This window comes from Nematolebias whitei, chromosome 22 (genome assembly GCF_014905685.2).
Source record: "Nematolebias whitei isolate Nwh7 chromosome 22, NemWhi1, whole genome shotgun sequence".
Classification (NCBI taxonomy): Eukaryota; Metazoa; Chordata; class Actinopteri; order Cyprinodontiformes; family Rivulidae; genus Nematolebias; species Nematolebias whitei.
This window is the reverse complement of record NC_056519.1, coordinates 2,222,136-2,236,480: the sequence shown is the minus strand read 5'-3', so window position 1 is coordinate 2,236,480 and position 14,345 is coordinate 2,222,136. Positions and strand designations below refer to the sequence as shown.

Sequence of the window (14,345 nt, the reverse complement as noted above, 5' to 3'; positions counted from 1 at the left end):
CCCTCAGCACCGACAGCCAATCAGAACCCTCCCTCAGCACCGACAGCTTCTCTGCTGCTCTGAATACTCAGAACTGTGATGGGTGGGAGTTTAAGCACACTGCTAGCATATGGTTAGCAAGCGGCTAGCAGACACTGAGCACAGCAGAACCAGAACACAAACGGATCAGAACAACTTTCACCACCTTTAAAATGTTTGACCAGCACATGGCTGATCCAGGGCCGGCACAGACCTCGCACAAGGCTAACAGGGCTAACGTCCGCTACGTGCAGTGATTATCGGTATATGTTTACACTTGGCTAACACAGCTGTAAGCTAGCATACGGCTAGCACAGGAACTAATGGAAGGATCTTCATCTAGGAGACGACGTCTGTGAGAATTATTAAAGGTTTGAAGTTTCGTGGATGTTTCTGTTTCATCAGTTCTCAAAACACCCACAATCCTTCAGCAGTGAAACAAAACGTTCTTTACACTTTTTCACTACATTTGTTGTTGCCTGAGTTAAAGGACTGAGCTGCCGAGCTAGCATCTGCTAGGTGTTTTATAGCCATGCTAAACTGATGCATTCTGGGTAAAATAAATGTAGGTGTGTTTCCATTACGTTGGCCACTTTCAAAGATTTATTTTTATCCAAATGTAAGAAAAGGTTGTTTTCTGAAAACGGACACAACGCCCACCACAAGAGCAGCCGAGACTTTAGAAAAGATAAGCTAGAACTATTGATCCCGCAGGAAGTTGTTGTGCTAGAGTTTCCTGTGGGATCAATAAAGTTCTAGCTTATCTTTGACATGCTAATGGTCATCTGAGTCGAGGATCTTTCTGAAGTGAAACTGAAGTTCGAAGCTCCGAGCTTTAAAACGGCTGATTTGCTTTGTTTCTGGAAGCTGAACTCACATGCAAACCACTCTCCCCTCCCTCTCTCCTGAGGGTTGAAACTTTATGTCACTAAGGTGTTCGGCTTTATTCCAATATTAACCTTCACGTGAGTGACCAGAACCTCTCTCATGTGGACCAGGACAACAACTACTGACCCTCAGGAGGGAGGGATCATAGAAAGTGGATTTGCATGTGAGTTCAGCTTGAATGAACTTTGAACTTTGTGTTTTTCAGTTTAACTTGAGAAAGCCAGAGAGCAGCAGTCCGAGCTTCAAACACATCCTTCTATTTCTGGTGACACATCTGGAGAGAAGCAAACGTTCGGCTGCTTTTTAGCGTTGCTAACATTACTGCGCTCGGTCAACACAAACTGCTCGACCAATAGGAACGCACACAGAGCTGAGGGGCGTGGCCTCAGGAGGGTTTAATGACTGATCTAAAGCCATACACTGTGCTTGTGTCGTGTGTGCGTGTGTTGAAGTGTGTTTATCAGTGTGTGTGTGTGTACCATTTTAGTGATTTGCACACAGATGCACACATTTACACGTGCACTGCACTGCCGTTTGAAATAGTGGGTCAGATTAGTTTTCATGTAGCTTCTCCAACCAACCAAACTTTTTTTTCGTTAAAGGAACAGGGATGTTGTAAAGTATTTTTGTACAAATTTAATACTTTGGTAGCATGACGTTCCTGGTGTTTGTCCTGTCGGGCTCCACTGTTCTCCACCCCCACCCCCCCACCCCTCTTTGTATGGACCACTACTGAGCAACAATAAAGATGAAAACATCCTGAGGACTGGGCTCCGTCTATTTCATGTTAGCGCACACGTGTTTGGTTTTTAATCATCTTTTGTGTCTCGTAGATAACGTGCCTTTAATCATATTAAACTTAGCAAAAGTTTGAACTGTTAAATTAACCTCCAAGACAAATGTATTTATTAATAATTTATGTTTCAGGCAACACAAGCAGGCTTACAGAATCTGACCAGTCAGAAGAAGAAGATCTTCAGGAGACAGAAATGGTTTGTTTCACTTGGTTCTCTCATGTGATCTAATCAACAGATTTTTATTTTTATGCTTCTGATGTTTGGGTTTTGGATTTATTTATTTTGTTGACTTGTAAATCTACCGTTATTTCCATACTGCTAAAAAACTAAATGTTAACATAAAACCATAAAAAAGTGGGTTAGATCACATAGAAATATTAAGTTAATTTTAATTATAAAGCATATATATATATATATATATATCTAAGTCTGCCTCTACTATGCCCTTTTTAGATTTACACAATTGTGTAATTAATAATTGTCTATACTTGTTTGATAAAGTTTTCTTTAAAAAAAGGATGAAGTAAGTAACTTCCGGCGGCCATCTTGACCTTAATTTATGTTTAAGAACGTTGTGTAATGAGCAGAATATTTCATTTCTGTTTATAAACAAGTTTGGATATGATTTTTTTTTAAATATCGTAAAAGGTTTTTTTGCTTTGTAAGACGTAAAAATCACATTTTGCGCTTAGTAACTGCAGCTAAACCGGATGTGACGTCACAATCGGTGGCTCTGTGTTCGATTTGTCATCTCCGGTGTGTTTTCTGTTAGCTGCTGCATCTGTTTCAATTTTCTGCACAGTGACACGGACAGATAACCGCTGGAGATAACCTACCGAGCTTTTTTTCTGTCTCGTTAACCACCGAACCCTTGACGGAAATGTCCACCGCCCTGGAAAGCTACATTAACCGTATCCTGCTATTTGTTAGCATGCTAACTGCCCGTTTGAATGAACGAGAACATGCTAGTTAGCTTAGCGAGCTAACTAAAATGTTTTTTGTTAGTTTACTGCACTTTAGAGGGAGTTCAAAGAAACACGAGTTAAGACAAGAGGAAGGAGTGAATTTAGTAGAAGGTTTCAATATTTTTATTTTTAATAGTAAACCTGAAAAGTACTAACGTCAGTGTATTAGTGATTCGTTTGACTGTTGTTGTGAATGAAGTGTTCAGAAAAGTTTCCCTGACTGCTGCTGGTTCAGGCACCGTGGCCATCGTCACCTCAGACGGCAGGATGATCGTGGTGAGTTTAAACTCCTTCACCTGGAGGGTCAGCAGACTATGAACAAGATGTTAATCCTCTGAATGTTTCCAGATTCTTTAAATTATCACCTCTGAAGCTTGATGCTGTTTGTTTGTTTGTTTGTTTGTTTAGGGCACTCTGAAGGGCTTCGATCAGACCATCAACCTGATCCTGGATGAGAGTCACGAGCGGGTGTTCAGCTCCAGTCAGGGCGTGGAGCAGGTGGTTCTGGGACTCTACATCGTCCGAGGAGACAACGTGTGAGTCTCACCATCCATCCATTCATCAGAAAGACCCGTATCTACAGAAGCTGCGCTTTTAGACGGAACATTCTGGATTAAATAACAAAAAACCTTTAGTCGCATTAATTCTCAGTAAGTCTTCAGATTTATTTGTGAGATTATTATTGATTGTTTGTTTCAGCGCTGTGATTGGTGAGATCGACGAGGAGACCGACTCCACGCTGGATTTAGGAAACATCAGAGCCGAGCCGCTCAACTCTGTCGTACACTGACCTTTGACCCCCGTCGTCTCCGTGGCAACTGATGCCTCAGCTGTTTTCTGTCAGATCAGTGAGATGAAGGCGATTTGTAAATGACGACTCTGGTCCCTCTTCCTGTTTGTGTTTGTAAAGTTTTTATAAATAAGGAAATAAGTTGATAGATGTTGGATTCACTCATTGTTTTTTTATTAGATCATTTTATTAAAGTTTATTTGTTAAACTCCTGTTTCCTGCTTTTAATGCATTTAGAAATTTGTTTGATGTTAATGTTTTTGTCTGAGGATATAGTTAATTTTTTTTGTTTTTTATTAAAAGGCATTTTGAGTCACATCAAACATTAAAACTTTAGTTGAGTCTTTAATTTGTTTTGCAGCTCAACCAGCCAAAATTTTTCTTTTACATCTAATTTACTAAAAAACAGAAAAAAAAACAATTGATTATTGAACATGCATCAGGAGAAAAAAAAACAGTTTGATGCTTTAAGTTTTTAATCTTGTATCATTTAGTTTCCTCCCAGGTTGGTTCTTTGTCTCCACCCAGAGTTCAGGACCACAGGTGGGGGCAGGAATGTAGATCGGCAGGTACAGAACTTCCCTTTACAGCTCAGCTTCTTCACCTCAATGGACCAGCACAGCGTCCACAATACAGCCGAAGCTGTACCGGTCTGTAGATCTCGCGCTCATTCTTTCCTCGCCGTGAACAAAACCTGAGCATTAACCCGGAGAGGACTGAGCGAGGACCGTGGGCTAGCATTCAGGGTTGGACAGGATTTGTTTCTGAAAAAGAAACCCAGTTTAACTTTCAGTTTCTTTACCAAGTTTTCCACATGGAGCTTAAAGGAGAGATGTGAGTCGACCAAGATACTCAAATATTTATAGGAATCAACAAACTCAATGGGGACACCATTTGAGGATAAAATCAGAGGAAGAACTGCTGGGACCAACTTCCTATTTGAAAAAAACATCTCTTTGGTTTTATTTGTATTTCTCACCAGTTTGAGGTGGAACAAGTCCGACTGGATGATGTCAAAGGCAGATTGCAAAAACTGGAAAGCCTTAGCAACAGTTTTAGCTCGACAATAAACAACTGTGTCGTCAGGGCCAGCCACGTCTGGTGTAATACATCAACATCTTTCAAACGGGACATGACATCAGGATGTGGGTTCGAGTCCCGGTCCTGGCAGAAATTTCTCGGGTTCAATTCCCCGACAGGGAGAATTCACTTTTTAGTTTCTACACATATAAAAACATATTTTAAACGTAATTAATGTGCGAACAAAGAGATTCATGAAAATAATAATAAAGCGACAAAACAAATGTGAAATAAATTAAAAGAGGAAAAAGTTGCAAATTGATTCACCAAAGCTGACTAACATGAAAACTGAATTTTATTAATGAGTTCAGACCCAGTGCTGCTGTTATTATCAAATATTATAATAATACTGTAATAATAATACAATACTATAAATCAATTGTATTTGATAATATATATTCAATACACTGAAGTAAAATAAAAAAGAAACTAACAGATACAAGTTGATATGAAACTTGCCAAAAGTTCAAACAGCAAAAAGGAGCAAAACTAGCTAAAGAAGCAGGGTAGCTACTAGCTAAAATATAAATGTAACCGATTGCTAGATCCGAACAGTAGTTAAACATTAGCTTAAAGCTAAAAGTAGCTAACTGCTCTTATTAGTTTTGCTGGTTTTAGCTAATGTGCTAATTTAAAATGGTAGCTACAGGTTTGATAAAATTAGTGAGCAAATAATTAATTTAAAGCCCATACTGAAGAGTTAAATGAGTTCGGCTACTTTTGTTTCTACGAACGTCGGGTTGTATCAATTAGATTCCATTTGACTAAACATCAAATACTTATTTCTCAAGGCTTTACTGACATACTGACATTGAATTACATATTTTTTATTTGTTTAAATTACACTTTTATCAACATCTTGTTCTTGTTAAGCTCTGTTCTCTTTAGAACCAGAATATTTCTGACAGAAATGTCACTCTTGGAAGCAAAAAGTGCACTTTAAACACGTAGAGAAATAAAAAATGAAGCAATCCCGCCGTCTGACGCCATGTGCTTCACGTGGTTTTATTGTTGGCCAGTAGAGGGGATGTTTGCAAACTTCTCTGTTAACATTGTTTTAAAAGTTGAACACAATTCAAACATGTGTGTGTGTCCATTTTTAATAAAACTTTTTGTTTATGTGTTTCAGGAAGAACATCTTTATTTGCAGTATGTATATATATTTTTTATCATCATTTAAAAATACCACTGGGTTACTTCATATATAAACATCTTTTATACATCGGTGTGTGAACAAAGCGGCCTGTAACGAATGAAAGCATCAGGTTCAGTCAGGAAGTATCAGCTCTGCCACCAGTTTGCGTCGGACTCCGGCCTGTTTGTCGTTGTTTCCGACGGTCAGCGCTTTCTGCAGCCGGTCGATCTGCTCCGGGGTCGGAGCGGGATCTTCGTAATGAAGCCGCAACCAGGACTCGCCTGAAACCACATCGGTTCATCAAGTGATGATATGGAAAGCCAAAAGTGACGCACGTCGCCACGTTTAGCACGAGTCCGGCACACAAAAAACGCCGTTTCGTAAGTCAGGACGCCGTGAAGGAGGCTACGGCAAAAATCCCGCCAGAACGCTGCATTTTTCCCGCTGTTTTAAGACCAACTTCTGAATGTGGAAAAATAAAGATTTTGTGATTGAATGCTGTATAACATAAAATAATTTAAAAAAGTGTTCAATGACAAAAACATAAAGTTGTAGTTTCTGCTGTGGCGGTTCTAAAACAGCGTTCTGGCAGGACTTTCTGCTTTACGGCATCCGGACTTATGAAACGGCCTTTTGGGTCCAGACGGGGAAAGTGGTGATTCCGTCCCTTTTGTCTTATGATCACAGCTGTAGTCATGTGATCACACTCTCACCTGTCCTCACGCTCTGACCCGGTGACACCAGCAGCTCCGCCCCCACACTGTGATTGACAGGCTCCCCCGCCTTTGATCTCCCCGCCCCCAATTTATTGAGAACCTGAGCTAAAACCAAACCGTTGATGTCCAGAACAAAACCTGCAGGAACAAACAAACAAAAAGAAACATTTATAAAATAAAATAAAATGAAAATAAAAGCTCAAACAGCAGAGTTATTTTTACATATGAAAGCATGATCATTAAGTACAATACTTTACTCCGACTGCTTGTTTACATCTTAAGACATGACAAATTTCAAACAACTTAAATAAATGCTAATTGATTGCCATACTTACCTTTCTTTTCTGGTGAACTAAATTATTCGGGGTTTTATATTTTACTCAGACTTAAAATTGTTTGCAAAGATTTAATTCATGTTTTATGTAATAACCCTTTAGTTCAAAACTGTCCGACAAAAAAAAAATAAAAAGCTGTCACGTTAAACAGGCGGTGTCCTTTCAGAATAACAACCGCTTCCTAACAATACAGAACTTTTGTAGCAAAACAAATCCGACATTACTAAAGCTGCGTGACTTTGAACGTGCGTGTCTTTACCTTGTGCACGTGCCTGCAACTCCATCTGGTGCTCAGATTTCCTCAGGATGCTGTAGTAATCTGTGTGGGCGGAGCAAAGCGACTGGGCCGTCTCCATGGTAACGCCCTGAGCGACCATCATGGCCTCGAATTTGGCCAGAGCAGTTCCACCAATCACAGCATCGGAAATCTGCTTGCTGCCCTCTGATAGGCTGGGAGCGATGCCAGTCATCTTCAGGAGCAGGCTGCCTGACGGAAACACGAAACATGACATATTAATTATATTTTAAAAGTTAGTTCATAAACATACATGTTAATTCAACTTAAATATATATATATATATATATATATATATATATATATATATATAAAGCAACTGTATTTCTTTGTTAGATTACTTAATTTTCATTTTCTGTATCAATCAGATTTTTTTCCCGTTTTATGTGAGTTTTGTATTTTAGTGCGATTTTAGCTTCAAACATAAAAACTCAAACATTCTTGCAATCAACAATACGTTTCTGAAGTTATGTATCAATAATTTCCTGCAATTTCCATGACTCCTTTAGTATGCAGTTTATCTAACGCTGAAGGCAACCTCGAGTAAAAAGAATAGGAACCCACCAAAAACACTCTGCTTTCCGAGTGTCCTTGAACTACTCACACGAGCTTTGCGCAGCGAAAGCTAATGATGCCAAAGATGCTAATGATGCTATCTCCTGAAATTAGTGTTTTGTGTCAAAATTTAAAGTCCACCGCGGTTTTTTCTCATCAATTCAACATGAAACTGTAAGTTTTTATTCCGTTTGTGTGAGTTATGTCGATTTATTTACCGGATACATAACAAAAATAATATTTAAATTCATGTAGCTTAATTAGCTAACCGTTAACAGCCGAAGTGAATGAATTCAGTCACGTGGTCAACTTTAAAGTTTTCTGTTTTTAAAGTAAAATAATGGTTTGTTTTCTGTAATAACATTTACAAAGTTTTACAAATGGCTCCTTTTATTGAGCATGACATGGAGAAAATATCAGTTTAATCAAAAAAATTTTTTTAACTAAATTAAGTTGCGTTTTCAGGGAAAACAGTGGAAATGTGAGTAAATTAATTTGTTTGTCTTAATTTATTTTTAATGTGTTGCAGTAAATAAGTCAAGATAACCTGTTTGTTTACATGATTTTTTCTTTCTTTTGTTGCTGAATTAAAATTTGTATTCTGCATTTTTAGTTGCCTGGTAAACATACATGTAAAACATAAATATAAACCTCAACAAAATAATTAAATTGTTGTTTTACTAAATATATATATATATATATATATATAAAAAAAATTTTTATGTATATATTATTTATGTCCTGTTTCTACTTTTAAATTCTCTGGTCAATTTAATTTCAAAAGTGAGGGATGTTTGAAGTCATTTTACTAATTAAAAATATATATAACTAAATTAAAAAGCATCAGTTTTAATATATTTATTTCTACAGAAAAGTTTTTATTCCAACATTTACAATTGTAGGAGATTAAATTCTCACTTTTTCTTTTAATTCTAAGGACGTTTATTCGAGTCAAATCTTAGAATTGATTGAATTAGAAAATATTTATTTAAACAATAAAGCAACATTCAGTTTAAATTAGAGAATGTAATTTATTATTTGTGCAGTTGTTTGTTCTTATTTCACTTTCAAACAGTTTTAGTGTCTAATTATAGTTTTCTTTCTGTTCCGCTCGACTCTTGGTCCACGTGAATCCACAGACGACTCGTCTTCTAGTAAGTTCAAAGGATAAAGTTTGTTTTTATAACTTATTATTTTATTCCAGCTCTTATAAAATTATTTTTCACGTGAAGCTTAAAAATGTTAGTTTTAACCTCAAGTCTTCATTCAGGATGAAATAAAACAAACTTTTAAGCTCTTGTTTATAATAATTTAATTAAAAACGATCAACGAGTTTAAAATAATTTTTACATGAAGTTGTCAGAAAATACAAATTAGTTTTATTTTGAAACAACGGGCAGTTTGTTCAGTTCACACTAAATTAAATCGTTGTTAAATGTTTCTGTGAGACGTTGAACTTCACGTTCGTTTGAACGGAGCAGATCTGGTTTGACCGAGAAACGTCTGAGTTCAGGAGCTCCTGCTGCGTTTGTTGTTTGTTTGACATCATTTATTTATCTTGTTTACCTCCACAAACAAAAATAAATGGAGTCAAAAGGACCGGAGGCCTGCGAGGACACGCTCCTGAGCTCTTGTAGCAGATTTGATTTATAAGATTAACAAACCGTTAACGGAGCGGTCTGTGTGCTCAGCTGACGCTTGTTTGTTTGTTTGTTTGTTTGTTTGTTTGTTTTCTGCTGTCGGCACAGAACACACGAGCAGCTCGACGGTCGGAGGTGAATCTTGGCAGTAATTTTAGTTTGTAAATGTTTTATTTGTTTTTCCACTCGGGTGAGATGTAGACGTGTCAACAGTGTGTCGTTTGTCAGGATGTTTGTTGTTTGTGTCTCTTGCTTCATCGTTTGTTGTTTGTCAGGATGTTTGTTGTTTGTGTCTCTTGCTTCATCGTTTGTTGTTTGTCAGGATGTTTGTTGTTTGTGTCTCTTGCTTCATCGTTTGTTGTTGTCACCGATCTTTGAGGAGGAGGAAGAGTGGGTTACAGTGTCTTAAAATCATCCAGGTGTTTAACTTTCTCAGATTAAATAGATTTAAAAGGTGCTACCTCCCATCTTCTTGTCCTCTGGATTATTTCTCTGAACTTTAGCTGTTCTTTTGGTAACACAACCGGTTTTAAAAAAGCTGAAGTCTCCCAAACGTGCTGCAGTGCATTCTGGGTAAATGTCTGTCCTCTGGTCTGGTTCTGGTCCAGAAGCCTCGTGGTTCTGTCAGATGAAACTGTCCAAACCTACGTCATGCTGCCATGACCTTTGACCCTCGGCAGCTGCTTCTCTGAGGTCATTGCTGATGTCGTTCCGTCTTGGTGTTGTGTTAACGCACCTGTGCGCTCCAGATACAGGTGGTCCCTCTGATTGATTCAAACTGAGGCTGGATCAGATGTTTCTGTACGTTCAGTTTCTGCGGCTTTGATAGATTTAGTTGTTTTTAATCTCTGAACACATTTGAAGCTCGTGTCTGGGATCAGATTAAACGTTTAGTGTCCCAGAGCTGCGTGGACTCTGCTCTCGTCTCGTCCGTCAAACGTTTTTACTCAACCAGGTTTTTACAGCAGACCAAAAGTTGGGATTATTTTTTGTGCGACTGTTTACGAAGCATTCGCTCTTTTGTGATCCATTTTTCTTCCGTACGGTTTTCAGCTTCTTTCTCGTTGCACGGTTTTTGTTCTGTTTCAACAAATCTCAAAACGTTCGGCTCTTTCAGGACAATCCTGCGTTTACCTCCTTCGATCTGTTTTCTGCTTCTTTCAGCTTCCTTCTGTTAATCTAAAATATTTTTTAGCTACTTTCAGCTGTTTCTTCAGCTGTTTTGTGCACCTTTCAGATTCTGTGTACTATTTTCAGCTTGTTACACTCGTTTCAGCTACCATTTAGCTGTTTTATGCTAATTTTAGCTTTTTTAGCTAATTCCACATTTGTGTTTACTCATTTCTGCTTCTTTCAGCCTAATTGGCCAAATATGCTCTTTCTGCGTTCTACTGCTAGTTTGAGTCTGTTCTACCTTTTTAGCATGTTGTAGCTAATTTCAGCTGTTTCAGATAAATACAATTTTTTATGGTAATTTTTGTTATTTCTGCTAATTTCAATTTGTAATGCTCCTTTCAGCTAGTTTCAGTTATTTCAGCTACTATTTAGCTGTGTTTATGCCAATATTACTTTTTCAGTTAATTCCACATGTTCTTCTTTCTCCTGCTGATTTACTCTTGTTCTACGTTTCAGCATGTTTTTGTGTTTTAGCTAATTTCGGCTGTTTTTCAGCAAGTTGTTCTGCAGTAAACGTTCACGCTGCATTTTCGCAGGAAATTAAATTCCTGCAGTTTTACTTGTTTTTGTTAAACAAGTGTTTTTAACCATTTCAGTCCCGACAGAAGTCGTTTTCTTTCAGTTTGACTTTGTAAAACACGTCAGGTTCATCCTGTCCGGTTTTCTTTCGGTTCTGGTAAATTGAACGGTCCGGGCTGACGGAGCAGAAGCGGGCCGAGCCGACGGTCAGGAGTTCTTTAAAGTTGTTACCGAGCGTCGTGACGAGCTCCATCAGGTCGTCCGGTCCGTGTCCCTTCAGCGTCTCCAGAGACTCCATCACCTCCAGACTGTTCCCCACGCAGCGACCGATCGTCCCGTCCATACGACTCAGAACCGCTCCGGTTTTAACGCCCACTCCATTACCTGCACTCACCTGAGTTCAAATGTAAAGCCTCTTTAACTCTTGTGAAGTATTTATGCGTAAAGAGCTGGTATGAAGCGACGCACTCACCAAGTGCTGAGCGAGCTCCTTGGCGCTCTGCAGGTCTTTACAGAGAGCAGCTCGTCCAAACTTCACGTCCAGCACCAGCGAGGACAAAGACTCGGCTCCTTTCTTTGAGATGATCGAACCTGAAAGTCGTCAGACCAGGACACGTCAAGTAAACATGGCTCCTTAAACAGAAAATATACAAGTTATTACTGTAAGAAATTAAAGTTTTACATTAAATTCTTGGTCTTTTAGCATTTTTGAACAAAGAAAAGGAGATAAAAAATACTTAAGACTTTATGTAAAATTAATTATACAAATATCGCTGTTTAAAATAGAACATGAACTTCCACCCTAAGACATTATTAGTCCACATAACCGACTAATTTATTTATTTATGATTTAATTAACTTAATGAAGGCAGAAACCTTTATTTATAATTTAGTTTCATGCTGAGAAAGAGCTTCACGTCCATCTTTGTTTTGATGAAGCTGACGGAGACAGAAAGAACGTCACTGCGTCTTTGTGGATTTAGAACCATCTGACAGGAGGACGTGTATGAGGACAGTAGGACATGTTGGACTACAACAGGACATGTGGTGAGATGTGTTGTAGGAGGGACAGACAGATATCTTCAAGGAGAAGAAGAGAGTCCATACGGGATGGAGTGATGGAGAAAAGTTTCAGGAGTGATTTGAGACAAAGAGGGTGTCAGCAAAGGTCAAAGGAAAAGTTTACAAGACAGTTGTGAGACCAGCTATGTTGTATGGTCTGGAGACAGAGACATGGACAAAAAGACAGGAGACAGAACTGGAAGTGTCAGAAATGAAGATGTTGAGGTTCTCCTTAGGAGAGACAAGGATGGAGAAGATCAGGAATGAGATGATCAGAGGTACAGCACAGGTTGGACAACTGGGAGATAAAGTTAGAGAGGACACACTGAGATGGTTTGGACACGTCCAGAGGAGGGACAGAGGTTTGGACACGTCCAGAGGAGGGACAGAGGTTTGGACACGTCCAGAGGAGGGACAGAGGTTTGGACACGTCCAGAGGAGGGACGGTGGTTTGGACATGTCCAGAGGAGGGACGGTGGTTTGGACACGTCCAGAGGAGGGACAGTGGGTATATTGGTAGAAGGGTGTTGGAAATGCAGCTGTCAGGTTAAAGACAAAGAGGAGACATATGGATGCAGTTAGAGAGGACATGGAGGTAGATGGAGTGAGGACAGAGGACACAGAGGACAGAGTGAGGACAGAGGAAGAGGACTTGCTGTGGTGACCCTTGAAGAAGGAACAGCTGAAAGAAGAAGATTTTGTAGCAGTGATGTAGGTTCAGAGCAGCACTTTGACTTTTATTCTCAGTATTTTGTCTCTAATGTATAAAAATGTTATTTTTCTCGTGGACTTCAGTAAAAAATAACTGAGGCTGAAATCAGACGAATAAAGTTTCACGTTCAAACTAACTGCGAGCTCAAAGTCATCCGTTAGTTTTCTGCTGGTTTTATTATCATTCTCTCATATTTTCACAGGCTGGCTGCATAAACAATTTTTGTGGTTATAAATATAAATCTTAATTTCAATATTATTTTGGTAAAAGCTACAAAAAGCTGTTGTGGAGGGACCACATTTGGCCCGAGAGCCACAGGTTACAGACCCCTAGTTTATAAACGCTCGACGTTTTGTACCAGTAATGAGCGGCAGGCTGTCCACGGTGCTGGTGGCGTCCCTCATGGCGTACAGGACTCGATCTGCAGGAACCAACATCTCCGTCTGCCCCACGATGCAGCATCCCACTGAGGCCAGGATGGTCCGGATCTGAAACAGGACCTGGTTTTAGGTTTAATCTCCGTAAAATCAACATGACGATGGTCTTTGAGATCAGTGTCAACCATCTCCACCTGATCAGCTGACTGCTGGATGTTGTACCCTGGAATCGATTCCAGTTTATCCAGAGTTCCTCCTGTGTGAGCCAAGCTCCGCCCACTGATCATCGGCACCTGCCAAAACACACCTGAGTTTAAAAAAGTCAAACCTTTTGTGACAAAATTACATGACATAATTTCTGGTTATTAAAATAATACATGAACCAATTAAATATCTCAATTACTGGTATTTTTACAAATGAATGGAAGTTCAACAAATGTATCAGTTTTGTTTTTGGCTCTTTGTGTGACTCCAGATGTACCTTACAGCCACAGGCAGCTAGCGCTGGTGCTAACACCAGGCTCACTTTGTCCCCCACCCCACCTGTGGAGTGTTTGTCCACCACCAGATGTTCCCACTCATCTGGCCACCACATCACTTCCCCCGATGACATCATCTCTCTGGTCAGGGTGCGAACCTCAGCGGTGACCATCCCTCTCTGCCATATGGCCATTAACATGGCCCCTGAAGACAGAAACAGGGACTGTGGTGATGAAAGCAGCTTCATTCCACCTTTACTGGTGAATCCCACCGAGTCTCAGGGACTCAGTTACAAGAGAGACCTGCTTTCAGCAAAGAGTGATGACAACAGTGGACAACAACGACAGCAAAAGACATTCATAAAAGAGGCGTACAAATTAATTAATTAATTTTATTTATTTATATTACAAATTAAAATAAAATGGCAACCAAAAGGACAGTCAAAAGGAAAAAGTAGTGAAAAAAGAGCTAGATTACAAGGTGGTGTAAAAAACTAAAAGCAGGAACATGGTTGAAGCAGGTTTCAGTTGTTTGTACCTATCTGAGTCTCCTGGATGGTTTTAGCTGTAACAGCTTTGATGAAGAGTTTGATCTCTTCATCACTCAGCTGTTCTCCATCTCTCTTCTTCTTGATCATATCGGGGATGGACAGCATAATGCCTGCAAGACAGAAACTGAAGAATTGTAGTTATTTTAAGCCAAAACAATCAGAATACTCCCTAAAACCTCAGAACATCATCCATCCATCCATCCATCCATCCATCCATCCATCCATCCATCCATCCATCCATCCATCCATCCATAC

The 14,345-nt window shown here is 39.3% G+C and overlaps 2 protein-coding genes across 2 annotated transcripts; one reads left to right on the top strand and one right to left on the bottom strand.

Moving 5' to 3' along the window:
• The first annotated feature begins 2,434 nt into the window (after window positions 1-2,434).
• lsm8 (LSM8 homolog, U6 small nuclear RNA associated) lies at window positions 2,435-3,602 on the top strand. The gene is made up of 4 exons (XM_037695662.1): window positions 2,435-2,614; window positions 2,904-2,944; window positions 3,077-3,204; window positions 3,368-3,602. The coding sequence occupies exons 1-4, from the start codon at window positions 2,584-2,586 to the stop codon at window positions 3,456-3,458; spliced, it is 291 nt and encodes a 96-aa protein (XP_037551590.1). The 5' UTR covers window positions 2,435-2,583; the 3' UTR covers window positions 3,459-3,602.
• A 2,129-nt stretch (window positions 3,603-5,731) lies between these two features.
• Window positions 5,732-14,195, bottom strand: LOC119428051 (thymidine phosphorylase). Its single transcript, XM_037695696.1, has 9 exons — window positions 14,078-14,195; window positions 13,542-13,744; window positions 13,255-13,353; window positions 13,042-13,171; window positions 11,382-11,500; window positions 11,141-11,303; window positions 6,984-7,211; window positions 6,387-6,527; window positions 5,732-5,954 (listed from the first exon to the last, which is right to left on the bottom strand). The coding sequence occupies exons 1-9, from the start codon at window positions 14,193-14,195 to the stop codon at window positions 5,806-5,808; spliced, it is 1,350 nt and encodes a 449-aa protein (XP_037551624.1). The 3' UTR covers window positions 5,732-5,805.
• Window positions 14,196-14,345: the final 150 nt, after the last annotated feature.